This window comes from Enhydra lutris, unplaced genomic scaffold (assembly GCF_002288905.1).
Source record: "Enhydra lutris kenyoni isolate GAN:26980312 unplaced genomic scaffold, ASM228890v2 scaffoldscaffold55, whole genome shotgun sequence".
In the NCBI taxonomy this organism is placed as follows: Eukaryota; Metazoa; Chordata; class Mammalia; order Carnivora; family Mustelidae; genus Enhydra; species Enhydra lutris.
In genome coordinates this window covers 8,894,095-8,913,376 of record NW_019154139.1, presented here as the reverse complement: position 1 = coordinate 8,913,376, position 19,282 = coordinate 8,894,095, and the positions used below count along the sequence as shown (strand labels likewise).

At 60.0% G+C, this 19,282-nt stretch overlaps 1 protein-coding gene across 1 annotated transcript in view; it reads left to right on the top strand.

Annotated features, from left to right (window-relative positions):
- Positions 1-19,282, top strand: part of LOC111157525 (calcium voltage-gated channel subunit alpha1 I) — a 104,825-nt gene that overhangs the window by 63,190 nt on the left and 22,353 nt on the right. Inside the window, exons 7-16 of the mRNA XM_022519008.1 lie at positions 677-769; positions 4,071-4,383; positions 6,793-7,214; positions 14,215-14,366; positions 15,045-15,230; positions 15,557-15,674; positions 16,062-16,217; positions 16,657-16,750; positions 17,959-18,161; positions 18,810-19,280. Coding sequence (XP_022374716.1) covers positions 677-769; positions 4,071-4,383; positions 6,793-7,214; positions 14,215-14,366; positions 15,045-15,230; positions 15,557-15,674; positions 16,062-16,217; positions 16,657-16,750; positions 17,959-18,161; positions 18,810-19,280 — 2,208 coding nt within the window. The remainder of the gene's footprint in view (positions 1-676; positions 770-4,070; positions 4,384-6,792; positions 7,215-14,214; positions 14,367-15,044; positions 15,231-15,556; positions 15,675-16,061; positions 16,218-16,656; positions 16,751-17,958; positions 18,162-18,809; positions 19,281-19,282) is intronic.

The window sequence follows — 19,282 nt, the reverse complement described above, 5'->3', positions numbered from 1 at the left end:
TGTGATGTGATCACAGCCCAGCGGCTGCGTTTGGAGACCCTTGGCCCCGAGAGGGTGAGTGGGCTTCCGAGGGGCTCCTGCTCCAGAGGCGGACAAGAGGGCGGCACTGGGGAGGGCCCAGCATTTGTTGTGCCCAAGGCTGCTCTGCCTCGCTCTCTGGGAAGGAGAACGGGGACAACAGTCACACCAGCCTCATCACAGCTACGCTTCCGGGTTCAGCGGAACTGCACCCTAGCCCTGCCTATCAGGTGGCCTGCTAGCCCGTGTCCTAGAAGAAGCAGCAGCAGCTGAGGTTCAGAGAATGGCCCAGCTGGTGAGCCGGGGCCAGAGCCCAGGACCCCCGGCTTCCAGCCCTCCTGCCTTCATGTGGGAGACTGGAGGGGGGCGCTCTGGAGCAAGAGGCACCAGGTTTAGGTCTGGCTTCTCCTGCCTACTGGGCTGTGTGACAGTGGGCGAATACCTAACCTCTCTGAGCTTCTGTTTCCTCACGTGTGTGCCAGGGCTGAGAATGGCTGGCCTGTTGAGCCTTGTGAGGAGTCTGAGGGAGAATGTGTATAAAGCGGTCGGGTGCACGGTCGGGCCTCTGCCTGGGACGCTGCATTTGCTGCGTGCCTTCCCCAGGGGTCCTGCCTGCCCTGTCTCGGGCTCACCCCGCCCCACTCTGTTCTGGCTGCAGGTGATCACTCTGGAAGGCTGGGTGGAGATCATGTACTATGTCATGGATGCTCATTCCTTCTACAACTTCATCTATTTTATCCTGCTTATCATAGTAAGTGTCAGGGAAGCTGCGGCTTTCTGGGCCAGCTCAAGGACCCCTGGACGAAGGATGGGGCTGGGGGGAGGTCCCCAGGGAACCCCGCAGAGCCAGGGGACCTGAGTGGGAGGGAGCAGGAGGGGCGATTTTTTAAGATGTCATTGTTGAGTGATCTCTACACCCAGCGTGGGGCTCAAACTCACAACCCGGAGATCAGGAGTCTTGGGCTCTGCTGCCTGAGCCAGCCGGGCTCCCCAGGAGGGGCGATTTTTAAATGCCTCCGAGCCGCGGGTGATGGAAGGGAGTCGTCAAGGCGGCGGCGGGAAGCATTCATCATTTTCTATTGCTTTCATTTCTCATTTCTGGGCATTTAAGTCTATCTAGTCGCTTCTGCTCATGTTTCTCTGCCTCGTGGTCACGGGGAACGCGTTCTTCTCCTCACCTGAACCAGGGGCAGCCCCTGGATGGAAGCTTCTCTAGGGCTCCGGCTTACTCCTCTCTTCCTGGGGTGGGAAGAGGAGATGCCCTGAGATGGAAGGCCTCCCCACCCCCGACTGCTTCTCCACGGGGCTCCCTGAATTCTCGGAGGGATCCTCAACTCTCAGGTGGCTCTGCTTTGTGGGGGTCGCTTCGGGATGGAGGCGGGGCTCTGCCTCAGAGAGCAGGGCCCTTCCCCAGCCGGCAGCCCCTCCTGCCTTCCCCCACAGCCTGCCCAAAGCGAGCTCACCCACCTTGTCATGCCTGACTGCAGGCCCAGCCCCGGTACAGTCCCCCAAATGTCAAGGTGATTCACTCCCGGGAGAGTCAGCGCCGGCTGGCTCCCTGCTGCTTTGAGGCTGAGTTCTCTGGGGTCCTGGTGGTGGGAGAGAGCACGCTTGGCTCTCTGGGGCAGCACCCCATTCTGAGCTGGGGGGACCTTGACCTAGGGGTTCAGGACAAGCTGTCAAGTGACCTGAGACATCCCTGCTGTCAGCTTTGCTCTGATGCCTTCCTGGGGAGGCCTGGGCTGTGGACACCTAAGGAGACAGCTGGATAAAAGGAGAGGGGTCCGGGCTTTGATCAGCATTGTGGTTCACCCACTGGTCTGCCCACGTCCCCAGCACAGCCAGGGAAGCCTGTGCTGCTCGGGGGCATGAGCCTGAGCACTGGGAACTGAGCCCTGAGGGGGGCCCAGCTCTGCTCTCCAGGAGCTTGGTCTGGGGGCGGGGGGCGGTGGGGGGGGATGGGCTGTAGCTGACAGCGACTGGGCAGCATGTTAGGAGCCGTGACAGAAGGAAGCCTGAGAGGCTGAGGGAGCCCAGAGGATCTTTCGAATCTAGCTTGGAGGAGGGATGGGGGAGTGGGAAGCTTCCCGGAGGAGGTGATCCCAGAATTGAGCCTTAAAGGCTCGGGGCCGGCAGCAGCTACGGGGAGAGACTTCTGGGCAGGGGGCTGCGCACAGAGACCTTGAAATGGGCAGAGTCCTGAGGGCGGGACCTCAAACACTGGGGTTACTTAGGGGAGCCTTGAATTTCAGGGAGGGGCTGGAGAATGTGGTCTGTCCCTCCGGATGGAGTCAGGGGTGGGAATATGGGGTCGGTGACTTCCAGCGTGACCCAAGGCAGGCCCCTCAGCTCCCCCGACCCTCAGTAAAGTAGGGGACAGTGATGGCACCCAGGCTTCTGGGCTGGCATACAGGAAACACCCCGTCAGTGTGCCTGCTGCTGTTACTGGGTCCCAGGTGGCCCTGTCCTAAGAGAAGGGGCACTGGCAGGGGGTGGACGGTCCTGAGCTTTTCCAGGCGCTGGGAAGGGCCCAGAGAACAGAGTCTGAGTGACCTTGCTGTCATTTTGCCCTGACAACCCTGGCCCCGCTGGGCCACCTGGCCACTCTCTTCCTCAGGTGAGGACCCGGAGCCCCAGCAAGGCGAGAGGTCCTCAAGGTTCCCCATGACTGGAAAAGTCTTAAGCTTGTCTCTCCTGAGCTTTCAGCTTTACAGATGGGGAAACAGAGGTCCAGAAGGGATGGGGTAGGGGGGCCCCGCGGCCACAGGGCAGCAGCTGTGGAGATAGGCTGGGTAGAAGCCTGACAGGTGTGAGCTCCCAGAGGGAAGGGGCTGTGCCTTCTTCCCGGTGACCCGTCCCATGGGCCTGGTGCAGGGCAGGGCCCTAGGAGATGCTCCTGGAAGAAAGCCAATGATGGGCATCTTCTTACTGGGGAATTTTTCCAGAATCTTCCAGCCAGGAAGTCCCCCCCCCCCATAAGCCCAGAAGCCCAGGTCCCTATTTTTGGCCTGGGGGACAGGAGGGAAGGGTGAATCAGTGGCTGGGTCTGCGGTCTACAGGAAGGCAGCCTGGAGGAGGAGGCAAAGCCACTCCCCTTGCTGATGGGCCTGCGGATCCCCTTCACAGGCTTAGCTAAGACCAGGGTAGCAGCCTGCCCTCTGGAAACCAGGGCAGGAAGGGCTCTGCTCCCTGTGGTGGCCGCTGGAACTGGGCCCTGAGTCAGGAGGTGGCAAGATTCCTAGGACTAACTGGGCAGCCTCTCCCTGCCTCCTCCACCCAAACAGCAGTAAAGCCACACAAGTAAACGCTTTCTGAAGGAACCTTCTCTTTTGTCTGGGTGCCCAGCCGAGGCCAAAGTCAAGCCAGAGAGAGGGAAGAGCTGGAAAGGGACTCAGGGCCTGGATGGCCTGAGCGGGGCTGGGCCGCCCTCCCCGGCCTCCGTGCTGGTGTCCCAGGTGGGAGGGCAGCTGTGGCCCTGGGCCTGAGGGCCTGTGGGAGCAGGTTTGGAAGCAGGTCCCAGTGGGGCCTAGGGAGCTGCCCGGGCCACTGCTGTCCTGGGGTCCTGGCCTCCTGTCGGAGCAAGGCCTCAGCAATCTTTTCCTGTCCCTATCTGTGCCCGTGCCTCTCCGTCTCTCTGGGCTCTCCACCCTCTGCCCCTCTCTCTCCCTGCCTCCCTGTGCCCCATCGCTGTGTCTGCTGTGCCCTCTGCCCCTCTACTCTCTGAGCCTGTGTCACTCTCTCTCGGTGTTTCTCCTGTCACCTCTCTGTCCTCCTGGCCATCTCTGGCTGTCTGCCTCCTGGCTCTGTCCCGTCCCCGTCTGGTGCCTCCGATCTGTCCCTTCTCCCCTTCCTGTCTTCCTTACTGCCTCTGGGTCTCTCTGCTTCTCCCCTACCACTGTCACTCCGGCTCCATCTCTGCCCCCTGCCCCTGCCCCCGCCTCCGTTTCTCTTTCTCTTTCTCTTCATTTTCCTCTCCCCCATCTCTGCCTACCCCCCTCCACCAATCTGTCCCCTTTGTTCCTGTCCCTGTCCTCTCCTCCCGTTGGTCACAGGTGGGCTCCTTCTTCATGATCAACCTGTGCCTCGTTGTCATAGCGACCCAGTTCTCGGAGACCAAGCAGCGGGAGCACCGGCTGATGCTGGAGCAGCGGCAGCGCTACCTGTCCTCCAGCACGGTGGCCAGCTATGCGGAGCCCGGCGACTGCTACGAGGAGATCTTTCAGTACGTCTGCCACATCCTGCGCAAGGCCAGGCGCCGGGCCCTGGGCCTCTACCAGGCCCTGCAGAGCCGGCGCCAGGCCCCGGCCCCAGGCGCGCCCACCAGCATCAAGCCCGGGCCCCACGCCAAGGAGCCCAGGCACTATAGTAAGTGGCCCGCCCTCGCGGCCTCAGGGGATGCCCCAGGGCCCCCTCCCACCCCTGCGGCCTCCGGGGCACCCCACAGCCTCCCAGCTCCTCAGTACCGGCAGAGCTGTCCGGCAGGGGGAGCCCAGGCGGAGCTCCAGTCCGTGCCCCTTGTTCCTTCCCCGCTTTCCTTTTCCTGCCCTCCTGCTGGGGCCTGGCCGGGGCTGGCCTTGGGCTAGGGTGGTGGGTGCAGCACCCTGCCCCCCTGGAGGGGTTCCCTCGTGTGGTCTTGTGCACTCAGATTCCACCCTGGGCTTCACACTTGAGAGAAATGAACACTTGTCCGTCCTGTCCGGTAAAACCCTGAAACTCCCGTCCGCTCAGCCCGCCTCACCCCCTGCACGGGTTCCTGCTGCCCCCATGTGCTTGCTAGCACACCAGAGCAGTGACGACCGGCCACCTGGAATAAAGGGGGTGTGCCCCCCCTGCAAAGGCATGGTTTGTGAGGGACACCTGTGCCATTTTGTGATCTCCTGTTTCCTGGCTGTTAGGCTCAGAAAGCGCTCTCCATTCATTTTCTCATCTGTTCTAGAAAATAGTACTAAGAAGGGGGTCCAGTGAGTGACATGATCCCATTTTTGGATGGGAAAACTAAGGTCCAGATAGATGAAGGGGGTCACTTAAGGTTACACGATGTGTCAGGGACAAAAACAGCATCAGGGACATCTGAGTTGGGTTTGCTGAGCCCGCCTCCAGGGGGTAATGAAAAATGAACGCTCCTGTTCCCACAGAAGGCAAATGCACCCTGGCAGATGCCCCCCCAGTACAACACCCCCTGCCCCCCTCACCAGCCGCTGGTGTTATGGAAGTCCGCAGGGACTGGACCGCAGAGCAGGTGCACAGTGTGTGACCTTGGAGAGCCTGGGCCCCTCAGTAGGCCTCAAGCTCCTGCTCTGTTAATTGGGGTGGGGGAGGCTCAAGGAGCAGTGGGAGTCAGCCACCCCCAGGCCCTGCTCCCGCGGCTCTGACGTCCTGGGAATCTGAGATTCTTGGGAGGCAAGCCGGAGAGCTGGTGCTCAGAGCTGCCGCCCACCCATCCCTGGGTGCCAGCCGTCCAGGCATGGTCTTGGAGGAGGCTCCAGGTGGCCCGTGGGCTGGCCCAGCACGTGGACGGGGGAGCTGGGGTCTGGCGAGGCCGGGAGATGTGGGGAGGGCTTCCTGCTGCTGTCCCACTCCCCCCGGGAACCTGTGTGGACAGAAGTTCAGGGGGCCATCTGGAGGGAGAACGTGCCCCCGGTCCTAGGGCTTTCATGCCTTCCCCCATCCCTTCCCCCTTCCCTGGAAAGCAAGTTTCAGGGGCCCAGCCCCACGTACAAGTGGGGCCAAGCAGGGCTTGGCTGAGATGGGACCGACCCCTGGGATTCTGGCTGTCCCCCTCCGGCTCCAGGGGACAAATGTGTCCGAGGGCCTCGTCCAGGCCGTTGGGAGATATTTGGAGGCAAAGTCTGGAAAGGAAGGGTAGGCATTACATGTTTTTCTTTCCCTTTAATGTTATTTATTTATTTATTTATTTGTGGTTCACATAAGCAAAACACGTTTATTCTAGGAAAATATAGGCAAACATGAAGAAACCAAACCCGGAAAGAACCTCCCTGACACCCATTTGAAAGGGTTCACGGATCACAGAACTTTGGCCCAGGACTGGCCCAGGCTTCTGAAACTCTCCTTGGGGTGGCAAAGGGAATGGAAGCTTCTACGCCCCACTCCCTGCTGTGCCTTCTCCCCCAGGAGCCAGCCCGACTCTCAGCTTGTGAGGGGGGAAGTGTCAGGCAGTTTCTAGAGCGAGGGTCTGCCCCTGCCCTGGGCTCCGGCCTCCTTCCCTCCCCGGGACATAAGCCCCACATAAGGGTGGGACAACGGACAATGGACAGGCCATCTGGGCTCCCCCTGAGGGGCGTCCATTTTCCATACCAGCTTGACTCTTCTAGAAGCTGTTCCTCAGCCATTTCTCCAGCTCCGATGTCAGCAAGCAGGATGGTGGGAGGGCTGGGCCTCAGGCCAGAGAATGATGGAACAAGGCTGGGTAACAGGCACGTGTGCCCCAGGCGCGGTTCCAGACGCACCACACACAGCACTGTTGAACCCTCCCCATAGCCCTGCAAGGAGGCACTCCGAGTCCTGGCTTTACACAGGGGCAGACAGATCCCAGAGAGCTGAAGCTGATCCCTCAGGAGCCACAGGCCCCTTGGTCTCCTGCTGGGCCCCATGAGTCCCAGGCACAGCCTGGGGCCCCGGGAGCCTGAGGCACACACACGGGGCTGTGTCCCAGGGTCAGGCTGGGGCCTGGTGTGGGCAGGGACTGTGCCTCTGAGACCCTCCGACCTGTGTGACCCGAGGCAACAACACCCCTGCCTTGTGTTTGCCTTGCAGAGCTGTGCCCTCAACACAGTCCGCTGGACCCGACGCCCCACGCGCTGGTGCAGCCCATCTCTGCCATGCTGGCCTCCGACCCCGCCGGCTGCCCCCGCTGCCAGCATGAGGCGAGCCGCCGGCCCTCGGCCCTGGGCAGCACCGACTCGGGCCAGGAGGGCTCGGGCTCTGGTGGCTCTGGTGGTGGCTCGGAGGAGGCGGATGGGGACGGAGCCCGGAGCAGCGAGGATGGGGCCTCCTCAGGGCTGGGGAAGGAGGACGAGGAGGAGCGGGCGGCCGGGGCCACCCGGCTGTGCGGGGATGTGTGGCGGGAGACTCGAGCCAAGCTCCGAGGCATCGTGGACAGCAAGTACTTCAACCGGGGCATCATGATGGCCATCCTGGTCAACACCATCAGCATGGGCATCGAGCACCACGAGCAGGCCAGTGGGCGTGGGCGCCGGGTGCAGGGCTGGGCGCGGGTGGGGAGGGAGGGCCAGGTGCCTGCGCCCAAGTGGGACCTATGCAGCCCGGGGTGTGGAACGCCCCCTGTGTGTCTGTCTCCCACCCAACAGGGACTAGGTCCAGGTCATCCCTGTGGCCTCAGCGCCGAGCCCCGGGCCCAGCCCAGAGGGAGGGAGAAGCTCTGGGGGTCTGCGCAGTGGGTGAGCGAGTGAGCAAGGGGAGCCACACGAGTCCCGGGACTGTGGGGCTCAGATCCAGCTCCTTTCTCCTGAGCAGCTCAGCCTGGACACCAGGCACTCACAGCCCTTCCTGTCAGTCCCTGCCTAACCTGACTTCTGGTCGTCAGTTTCCCCGTGAGCCCTCCTGTCCATTCTCCGCCATACAGGTGGAGTGATCTTTCCCAAGGCCGGGCTCTCCCCTGCCCCAAACTGCCATAGCTCCCCATTGCCCTTGGCACAAAATCCAGACCTTTCCTCTGACAGCCACGGCTCTTTTGTGGGCAGTGTCTTCAGCCGGTGGGGCATCCTCCGATCCCCGATGCCCCACCACTTAGTCCACTGTCCACACCACGCCAAGGCACTGAGTGTGGCCCTGATGTTGCCCTGCAAAGACTGTCCCCTGTCTCCCTCCTCTGCCAGCCCCGTGGTTTCTTCTGTCTTCAGCGCTGGGTGCAGAGAGGGCAGAGCGAGTGTTGGCCGAGTCGAATGGTGTGTCCAAGGCCCCTTGGGCCCTCGGGGATGCTTCTGGGGCTTTGGGGCTGAGAGGAATTTGGAGACAGGGTCCTAAGGGGGTAAAACACATGGAAGAGGTGGCAGGAACTCAGGGAGGGTACATTAAGAGTTAAGAGACACTTGTAGGGACACAGGATGGAAGGCTTAGCACATATCTCCAGGACATAGGTCACACCCTGGGGTGACAGCCTTCATAACAAGTCCAGTCCTGGCCCTATTTGAAAACAAAAAACAAAAAACAAAAAACCAACACCATTTTATGGTTCCCCCCAGCCCCTGGGTGGGTACCCTCCCTCGACCTGTGCGCCAGGCCTGTGAGGGCACCCCATTTGTTAGCTAGTGACCCTGAGGCCTAGGGAGGGGATGTCACTGACCTGAGGTCCCACAGCCAGTGAGGGGTCATATCTGCACCCACATCTGACTGTGGCAAGAATGACACCCCCGCGGGCTTAGAACGAAGTCCCCCTTGGCTTCCGTGCCGCCCTCTTTCAGTGGCAGCCCTCCACCCGCCCTCCATGCCCCGTGGTGGGCCACACTCTCATTTCCCTCTTCATTAGCTTGACAAGCCTTGGCTCCATTCAATTTACTGAAATGGGGCCCCTGGGGCTGCAGCGACACTGTGTTTGGAGCTGCCGGCTTGCCAGCCGTTCCGGCTTAATTAAAAAGGTCTCTGGGGGGACTGGGCGGGGACGGCTCTCTGCAGGGTGAAGCTGGGTAGACAGGTGGCCCAGAGTCCCTTCACCTCCCGCTCAGACTTCTGGCCTTTCCTGGCCTCGGCCTGCCAGGAGGGGCAGGAGCCTGGCTGGGCCAGTGGTCCTAGAGGGGGGCCCCACGGGGGACCAGTGATGTTGGGGCGCTGGCTCTCTTTTCTGAGCCGGTGGCACCGAGAGGGCTTGTCATGGTGCTGCTGCCACAGTGGAGCCTGGGCCCCGTTCCCGCTGGGGCTTGGGAGAAGCAGCTTGCGAGAGCCCATTTTCTAACACTTAGGAATGTCGGAAGCTTGTTTTTAAACAGTTGGTAGCTTAAACTTGGCTGTGGTGAGAGTATTTCCACCATAGAGACTGGCATGTGCTGAGGATCAGGGCCCTTTGTCAGAGGCCTGTTGTCGGGTTCTCTGGGACACAGCCTCGCCCCCTACCCAGAGGCCTGGCTTCTACCCCACACACCTCCCCTGCCACCTGCCCCTACTCCCCACCGGGCTCCTTCCCTGGTTCTGGGACTGGCCAGCTGGGGCCCTCGGGCAAGTCCCTCGGCCTCCCCCAGCCGGCGGCTCCATCTGGAAGTGGGCACACGGACCCTGGTCACAGAGGGGCCGGGCGGGTTGACTAGGAAGCGCGGCACACAGTAGGTTCTCACTGATTTGCAACCGTTTAGGAATCTTCTGACTGAGCCTCCCATCACCACCCTTGGGGTGAGGTTACCTTCTGCTGTCTGGAGCCTGGAAAAATTAATTAATTAAATAAAAAGTGAGGGGGAGGGAGAATTTTTTAAAATGTTCTTTTTAAAGCTGCCCTGAGTGGCAGGCATTGTTCCCCCCAGCTCTGCGTGGGGCCTGCTGCGGGCCCGCTGGCGGGTTCGCTCTGCTCCCCTCGGCTCCCAGACGCTCCTTTGTGGGAAATGGTCCGCCCCCGTGTTTATTCTGGGCAACCCTGTCTGAGGTGGTGTCTGCAGAGAGAGGTCCCAGGGCCGCTGGGAGGCGGGGAGAGCGGGCAGGAGCTGGAGAAGGCGGGCGAAGGTGCACAGCCCCTTTCCTGCAGGGGTGGTGACTGCGGCGGGGAGGCATTGTGGGGGCCTGGCAGGGAGACTGGGAGGGTCGTGGGGGTGCTAGGGAGTGAGAATGGGGCAAAGCCTGTGCGCTGCTCTCCTGCCCCGTCTGCCACCCCTGCCTCTGTAGTCACAGGTGCTCCCACGAGAGGTGAGATTGTGAGTGCCCCTGGCCTTTAGGTAGCCATGTCTGCCTCAATCACAAGGGACGCCGACATCCCCAGGTTCCTCATGGGCAAAGATGCTGTTCTTTGCAGGGACTGGCTTGGGAGGAGGTGACAGGTAAAAGGGGGTCATCCAGGGAGGGGCCTGCTTGTGACTCATGAGGTGGTCAGATAGAGCTCAAGTCTGCTCTCCCGAGTAGCCCAAGGGAAGAGAGGGGAGGCCCCGAGTGGTCTATGACGGAGGCTACACGACGAGCAAGTGGGTGGGGTTAGCTGGGGGGCCCAGATCCCTCCATCATCACCCGCCGTCCTGTATTGTGATCCTCATGGCAGCCCTATGGGGCAGGCAAGGCCGGTGTCTTAGATCCACTGGGCAGGTGGTGAAACTGAGGCTTGCCCGGTGACCTGGTAAGCAGCTGTCAGAGCAAGGCTCCAGGGTGCTCAGGCAGAGGCGGAGGCTCCGTGAAGAGGACAGGAGGCACTGGGGAAGCCTGGGTGGGGAGGCCGGGCTCCGGTGGCAATTTCTCCCTCTCCTGGCACTCACCTGCCCCAGTGCACGACTCTTCCCAAGCTGGGCAAGGCTGCTCTCAGCCCCATCCTGTCTGGGAACTGAAGGATGGTCATCGAGTTGGACAAGAAGAAACAGGGTTACACTGACCAGGCAGCAGGGCCGGGGTGCATGCAACCTCCTGGGGCAGGCTAGTGTATGTCCACTGACCCCTGCTCCCAGGGGACGGCATTCAAGGCCTCCAGATCAGTGGATGGCTCAAAGCAATCTTTATTTTCCCTGCGGCAGCCAGTCTGGCATGACTCTGGGAAGAGGAGGACGGGCTGGCTTGGTGCCTAATATTCCAGCTCTGTGGGGACTTAAGGGAGAGAGTCTACATGGGCTGCAGTCATGGAAGGCTTCCCAGAGGCAGTGGCCCTGGAGATGGATCCTGAGGGTTGATGAGGAGTTCATCAGTGAGACAGAGGAGGGGCAGGTACAGGGACCAGGAGCACAGGCATTCTCCCAAAGGGCCCTGAGCCCTCAAGGAGGATGTGCATGAAGGGCAGGAGACAGCCCAGGAGGCTGGGGGTTCTGTCCATTCATAAAGTGTCTTCAGGCAGGGTTTGTCCTCAAGGCAGTGGGGAGTCACAGAAGGCTTGTGAGGAGGGCAGTGTCATGTCTGTATACTGAGCTGGAGCCTCAAGTCAGAAAAGTGGGGCAGTTGAAGCTGTCAGGGCCATGGGAGGGGACAGGCCAGAGGGAGAATTCCTCTGATTCAGATTAAGATCTGATTCCACTGCTTCCTGGCCCTGGCCCTGAGTTGTCACTTCCCTCTGAGCCTCAGTGTTCCCGTCTATGAGATGGGGATACTGTGGGGTAATGTTTGAGATTAGATGAGATAATTTGAGGGAGGTGCTCGGCACCAGCTTGGGGAGGGGAGACCCTTAATACCAGCCACCATCATTACCATGGGGCGGCACCGGGCTCCACGGCTTCCTGCAGACATCGGAGGGGCCCCTGCCCAGCAGGACCTTATTTACGCCTGCAGAAACGGCCAGAGGCTGGGTGGCCTCATGCCTCCATGGCGTTGGGCCAGGAGGAGTGAGGCCCCTGTCCCTCTCCTGCCACTTCAGGCCTCCAGTTTGCAGCTCCTCCTAACCTGCCTTCTACCCTCCTGCCTCCTGCCTAACATGGTTTTCCGCCCTTTCTTGCCTCCCTCTTCCACTGGTTGGGTCTCTGCTGCCCCTGCCCCGCGGTCTGACTGCCTGCTGTCGCTCATGTTTCTGGCCCCCTCACCCACTCCCGCAAGGTCCTGATCTTGGGCCTTCATTATGTTTTCACATGTATTTTTCTTCCTGTCTCCACACCCCACCTTTGCCTCTCACTCCCTGTGTCCCTGTTTGTCTGTCTGTCCATCTCCCTCACAGTTGCCCCCGTCCCCGTCCACACACCCTCCCCCCTCATCTCACCAGACAGAAGAGTCTGTGTTCATCCATCTGTCTTCGCTCCCTGTCTCTCTCCCAGAAAAATGCTTGCGGGAGTGATGGATGGTCCATTAGAGAAAGATTAACAGGTGTGCGCTGGACTAGAGAAACAGCTGCTGTGATTGGGGGGGCGGGGGGCGAGCAGGTGACCTTTCCTCGAGAGCGGCGGTCCCACATCAGTTACGGGGCGGGAGTGTGTGTGGGGGGCATTGTGGGGCCCAGAGCGGGCTGACCCTCATTATGGACTGCCGGCCTGTCAGCGGCCCCGTTTTCCATCTCTGCTGCCACCGTCATTCTGGTAGGCTTGGTGTCTCCGAGCAGCATCTGGGCCCAGCCCCTCCCCACCCAGGGCCCCTCTCTGGGTCCCACTCCTCTTTTGGGGCCATTTTGCGGGTCAAATGTAATTACAGTTGGGAGTGGGCCTTTGCCTTTTCTCTGGGCTTGAGAGGACCTGGCAGTTTTATTAGTTTTCCCAAGCACTGGTTGCAAATGGGCGGTTGTGTACATTTTTTCCCCCCCTCTTCTCCTTTTAACCCAAATGGAATCAGAGTCAGGCTAGAGAAGCACCCTGTCACCCTGTTGCCTGGTGGAGGGACTGGGCTGGGGGATGGGGACGCCAGTGGACGGCGCTCTCTCTCACATCCCACTCTCGCTCTGGCTGTTCTCTTGGCCCGGAGTCCGTCTCTTCTCCTCCCTGTCACTGGCCCCCCCCCTCAGCTTTGGGGTCTCTGCAGAGAGGTCCCTTCCTCCAGGAAGCTGCCCGGACTGCGGGGTCACCACTGCCTCAAGGCACCCTCAGCTTTTCTCTGTCAGCTTGGGTGTTGGGCTTTGCTTGCTGGGGACAGGGACAATGTCCGGATGCATTCACCCCCTGCAGCCCCGGGGAGGGCACGCACCTGGCCCGTTAGTGACCTCTCAGCAGACCTGTGGAGGGTGTGAACCATGGGGGCGTGTGAAGGCGTGGCTGGGTGGGTTCTGGGGGGCTCTGTGTGTGTGTCCGGCGAGAACAGTTTGGGGCGTGATTCCGTGGCTCTGGTGCGTCTTGGCTGGGGGGCTCAGAGCGTCAGCGCACTCCTTGGAGCCTCCGTGTCCTTCTCTGTGAACCGGAGATGCCAGCAGCAGCCTTGCGTGTTGTCGGAGGGGTCAGTAATTGTGTTGGGTATCGGGCTCAGTGTGGGCACGTGGTCAGGCGGGAGCATCGTGGCTTGGTGGTGAGAAGAAACCAGACACTTCATGGTGCTAGAGGGCTCGTGGAAGAGGGGCTGGAGCCCTGTGTGGCACTTAGCAGAGAGGGCCGGAGTGAATGTCATCTTATTTCACGCCGTTGTTTTATGGATGAAGAACTGAGGTGGGAGTGGGGCGGCGGAAGCCCCTGGGACCCTCCCTCCTAGTCATGGCCCAGAAGGTGGCCTGTTTTATACACCAGCATTGCTCGCATGGCTCCATTTGTCAGGTATCACCTGCTGCTAAAAACCAGGAGGTAATCACGTCTGGGCTCAGAGGGTGGCTGTCCAGCCAGGGGTACTAGTCGCCTTCTGACCAGCTAGTGACTAACCCCTGACCTCCCTGGGTTCTAGTGTCTTCCACTGAGAAACATGTGAAGTACAGGAAAGAGCCGTCGTGGGACCCAGTAGGTGCCCGGTCTCTGTCTCTTCTTCGCACAGTGCTCTCTAGCCACCCACAATCCTGAGCTGACCATTGCCGGGGAAGGGAAGCATGGGGAGGACTCGGGAGGGAGGTCTGCACAGGCAGGGATGAAGGGTGGAGCCTTGGAGCTGGGCTGCCCATGTTCGCATCTTGGCTCCCCTCCTTACCTGCTCCACAGTCCAAGGCAGGGGACTTGGCCTTCTCTGAACCTGCTTCCTCCTCTGAGAGATGGGCTCTTGTGTGGGATTAAGTGACACGAGGCCTGTAAAGTTCAAAGGACAGGTTCTGCACATGGTAAGTGCTTCCTAAGTGGGGTCATGGGCAGACAGGGACTCTCTAGCAATGACTGGCCTGTCGTCTTGCCTTGCTCTGCATCAAGCCATGTGACCTTGAGTCAGCTTCTGGTCCTGTTTCCTGATCTGTAAAATGGGTGTCACGATAGCTCCCTCAGTGCACAGGTTACCAGCGTCATTTCCGAATGTGTGGAAGGTCAGCCCGGCGGTGTCCCACCCTCTTGGTGGACTCTCAGGGCGGCAGCAGAAGGCCAGCCCCCCTGTAAGATTCTCAAGGCCATGTGCTCCAGCAAGGATTCTGCCCCGCCTCCCTGGGGGTCCTGGAGCTGCCGGGCATCCAGAGAGGATCCATGGCTGTGCTCTGGCCTCACGGGGTCCCTGTCCTCTGTCTCAACGCCTCCACAGCCCGAGGAGCTGACCAACATCCTGGAGATCTGCAACGTGGTCTTCACTAGCATGTTTGCCCTGGAGATGCTCCTGAAGCTGGCTGCCTTCGGGCTCTTCGACTACCTGCGCAACCCTTACAACATTTTTGACAGCATCATTGTGATCATCAGGTGCCGCCCCCCCCCCCCCCCCCCCCCGCCCGTTCCCCGCAGGCTGCAGGCCCACAGGCCCAGAGTGGGGAGGAGGGGGATCTAAGGTACCCACCCCCAGCCAGGAAACAAAGTGCGTAAGAACACAAAGGAAATCAATTACACCCAAACACAGTTATCAAATATTTAAACATCTGTCATTCAGTAATCTACGCGCTTCTAGATTAATGCATGAAATAGTAAGATCTAGCGGTGGATCTCGTGACTACGGTTGTTCCCAAGAAAGGATGAGAGTCAGTAATATTTGGAGATATGTACATCAACGGTTATGAGATAGAAAATTATCGGCGATTTTGACCGGCCAGAAAATAAAAGGGACCGCTGGTTCTCTGTGGCTTGTTTACATTCATAACCAAAAGAATGTTAAATCTCAAAAAGAGGTCGGTGGGTACACCTCCTGACTTCTAGCCCCAGACTTCTCGTGGGGGGGTGTCCACGGACTCCAGGTCAGGAGCCCCTGACTTAGCGCATACCCCGTGGCAGCAGTGACCCGTGAAACGTGTTATTTGTGGGATGGACGAATGAATGAATGGAAGCTCTCGTCTCTCCATCCTCCCTCTGCCTTCCTCCCCACCCCCACCCGCCCTCTGCTGAACCCTCCTGCCTCTCTCCCTCCTCCCCCCGCTCACCCCCTCCCAGCATCTGGGAGATCGTGGGGCAGGCGGACGGCGGGCTGTCGGTGCTGCGGACCTTCCGGCTGCTGCGGGTGTTGAAGCTGGTGCGCTTCATGCCGGCGCTGCGGCGCCAGCTGGTGGTGCTCATGAAGACCATGGACAACGTGGCCACCTTCTGCATGCTGCTCATGCTTTTCATCTTCATCTTCAGGTAAGCCCCGGCCACCCGCGCAGGTGTAGGAGGCTGGGGGAGCACCTTCAGGTGAGCCCCGCCCACCCCGCACCCCCACGCGCAGGAGGCTGTGGGAGCACGGCTGGCCGGGCTTCTCCGGGCAGCACCCTGGACCTGGGTGTGAATCCTGACCCCATCGCTTTATCTCTGATGGCTTGGGCGCGTCCTTGCCCTCTGAGGCTCAGTGTTCGCCTCTGCAAAATGGAGCCAGTGCTGCCCTCCCCGCCCCCACCATCTTATCCTGGGGGTTCTGAGAATTAAACAAGGTGGATGGGTCCCTTGAGCCACCTCCGCTCCTCCCCCAGTATCCTCGGGATGCACATCTTTGGCTGCAAATTCAGCCTCCGCACAGACACGGGAGACACCGTCCCTGACAGGAAGAACTTTGACTCCCTGCTCTGGGCCATCGTCACGGTGTTCCAGGTGAGCGACCGCATGTCTTCCTGTGTGTGTTGGTGGAAGGGGTTTCTCCCAGGACCGCTGCTTGGGTGGTTTTTTCAGAGGTGGCCCCTCGGAGAATCCAGAGAAGAGGAGTGACCCGCCAGGGAGGCCCCTCAGTTCTGGCCTCCAGCAGACAGGTCCGGGTGCCAGGTCGGGGGGTACTGCACGGGATCTGGGAGCTGGAGTGACCGCCTAGGGTCTGTCCCTGCCCCTCCACTCCTGCCCAAGACTTGGGCACCTTGGGATTCTCCTCTGAGACTGTTTCTTCACCCACGCAGTCTGCCACCTGGTGGATTCCATCTGCCCCCCAGGCTGGGCTGGGGCTTGGGGTTGCCCCCAGGCTGAGCTGTCTTCCCACTTACCCCACAGATCCTCACCCAGGAGGACTGGAACGTTGTCCTCTACAATGGCATGGCCTCCACCTCCCCCTGGGCCTCCCTCTACTTTGTCGCCCTCATGACCTTCGGCAACTATGTGCTCTTCAACCTTCTGGTGGCCATCCTAGTGGAGGGCTTCCAGGCAGAGGTGACTGCAGCCCTGGCAGAGGCAGCACCCCCTGGGGCCCGCACTGGGTGTGTGGGGGGGTCTGGATGGGGGAGGGCTGCAACTCAAACATCTAGCAAGTAACAAGGTCCCAAGGAGGGGGTTGCCGATTAGGTGGTGAGCTTCCTATCGCAGGAAGCATGCAAATGGAGGCTGCCTCTCAGATCCCTGCCTTTCCCCTAGGGGTGTAGGACTAGGTCTCTCCATTTCTGAAATTCGAAAGCCCCTAAGGTCTGGATTCTGCCTCCTCCCTTCTCTGAGGCTCAGGGTTTACCTGCAGTCAGGCAGATGTGCATTTATGGCCTCTCACTTTCCTTTTCTGGGCCTCTGTTTCCCCTATCTGTAAAATGGGGGTGAAAAATTCAGGAGGGAGGGACGGGCTGAGCCAGCCTGCATTCCAACAAGAGGGATGGTCTCCCAGGGTGATGCCAACCGCTCCTACTCGGACGAGGACCAGAGCTCATCCAACATGGAGGAGTTTGACAAGCTTCAGGAAGGCCTGGACGGCGGCGCAGGTAAGCAGGTCTCCACTGGCACCTAGGGGACCAGGATTCTTCCCCAGTGATACAGGTGGGCGAAGGGCATGGCGTCGGGTTTCCCCTCAAGCCCAGGCTCCTGAACTCTAATTCTCTGTGGTTTATTCACATGCACAATGGAAAGAAACACACAAATGCCCCAAAAGAGGTCAGTGACATTCACAGCCCTCCTGAATTCTAGCCAGTATTCACCCAAACCCGTCCACAGCATGCCTGTTAGGAAGAGGCTCGAACCTGAGAACACCTGGGTTCTGGTCCTGTTGGCACCATTGGGCAGCTTGGAAGGAAGCCTCCCCCACCCTGAGCCAGTGTCCTCCGTGGTAATTGGGCTGGACCGTCTTTACCTTGCTTCCTGAAGTGGGCCCAGGAGTGAGGTTTCCAGGCTGGGTGAAGCTTGGGGCTGGTGCTGAACACAGGAGACAAAGGATCTGCTCATCCAGAAAGAAAGCTGACATGGGGCACCTGGGTAGCTCAGTGGTTAAGTGTTTGCCTTCGACTCAGGTCATGATCCCAGGGTCCTGGGGTCGAGCCCCACATCGGGCTCCCTGCTCAGCGGGAGGCCTGTTTCTCCCTCCCCCACTCCCCCTGCTTCTGTTCCCTCTCTTGCTGTGTCTCTCTCTGTCAAATAAATAAATAAAATCTTGAGAAAAAAAAAAAAAGGAAATACAACTTAATAGAAAACAGGGCTTAGAGCCCATTCCTTAAAAAAAAAAAAAAAAGAAAAGAAAGCAAGCTGGGGGCGCCTGGGTGGCTCAGTGGGTTAAACCCTCTGCCTTCAGCTCAACTCATGATCCCAGGGTCCCGGGATCGAGTTCCGCATTGGGCTCTCTGCCTAGCAGGGAGCCTGCTTCCCGCTGTCTCTCTGCCTGCCTCTCTGCCTACTTGTGATCTCTGTCTGTCAAATAAATAAATAAAATCTTTAAAAAAAAAAAAAAAGCTGACATGATAAGTTCTGAGGAACAATGTATAGAATTGTTGAGTCACTTGTATTATACACCCCAAACTAAGAAACACTGTATGTTAACTATACTTAAAGAAAAAAAAGCAAGCTGACCGCTCTCCAGGGAGGGTGGAAGAGAGGCACATGACTTATGGTCCAACCCACAAGGTGGAGGAGATCTCCCCAGGAAGACTGTTTGCTGTTGTTCTTTGCTTGTCCCCCTTCTGTCTCGATCTCACTCCTCCAGATCCTAAGCTCTGCCCGATCCCCATGACCCCCAATGGGCACCTGGACCCCAGTCTCCCGCTGGGTGGACATCTGGGCCCCGCCGGAGCTGCAGCACCTGCCCCCCGCCTCTCGCTGCAGCCAGACCCTGTCCTGGTGGCCCTGGGCTCCCGCAAGAGCAGTGTCATGTCACTGGGCAGAATGAGCTATGACCAGCGCTCCCTGGTGAGTCCTTGTGGGGTGCTCTGGATGGGTGCTCCCTGCTGGGGCACGTGGTGAGGGACCCTGGGGAGAAGTGCCCGTCAGTCTAGCCTCAGGCTGGTACCCAGGTTTAGGGGACCAGACTCCCTAGCTAGAACCAGGCAGGGACCATGTCTGTTGCATTCCTGGGTGCCCAGTGCCAGAGTAGGACTTGGCAACAAAGAATGAATGAATGAATGAATGAATGAATGAATGAGTAGTGCCAGTAGGTCCCTTAGGAGAATTTTCATCTTGGCTGCAATGTGTAGGGTAAAGAGCTGGGCTTTGGGGTTAGGCACATCAGAATTCAAATCTGGCCCCTGCCATTTTCAAGCTGTGTGACCACGAGCAAGTTACAGCCCTCTCTGAACCTTTTTCCTTACCTGTGCAATTAGAAGACCACCCTGAGGTGCTGTAGCTTCCTCGGGGGGGAAATGAGGGGGCAGGAGGAGATGTAGCCACATCCTAGAGGTGCCATGTCCAAGAGTGAGAGCCAGGCAGGGAGAGGACCCGTGGGGCCTAGCCTGTTCTGTCACCCACTAGCCAGGCCGGTGGCCCTCTTAGGGCCTCAACGGGTGTGCGAGCTGCCTTCAGTCACCGCAGTGGCTTGTGTGGGTGGTGGCTTCCTTCCAGTCCAGCTCCCGGAGCTCCTACTACGGGCCGTGGGGCCGCAGCGGGGCCTGGGCCAGCCGCCGCTCCAGCTGGAACAGCCTCAAGCACAAGCCGCTGTCGGCCGAGCACGAGTCGCTGCTCTCGGCAGAGCGCGGCGGCGGCCCCCGGGCCTGCGAGGGCGCCAGGGACGAGGGGCCGCCGCGCGCTGCGCCGCCGCATGCCCCGCACGCCCACCACGCGCACCAAGGTCCCCACCCGGCACACCGGCACCGCCACCACCGCCGGACACTGTCCCTCGACACCAGAGACTCGATGGACCTGGCCGAGCTGGTGCCTACCGTGGGCGCCCATCCCCGGGCGGCCTGGCGGGCGGTGGGCCCGGCCCCGGGGCACGAAGACTGCAATGGCAGGATGCCCAGCATCGCCAAGGACGTCTTTACCAAGATGGACGACCGCCGGGATCGCGGGGAGGATGAAGAGGAGATCGACTATGT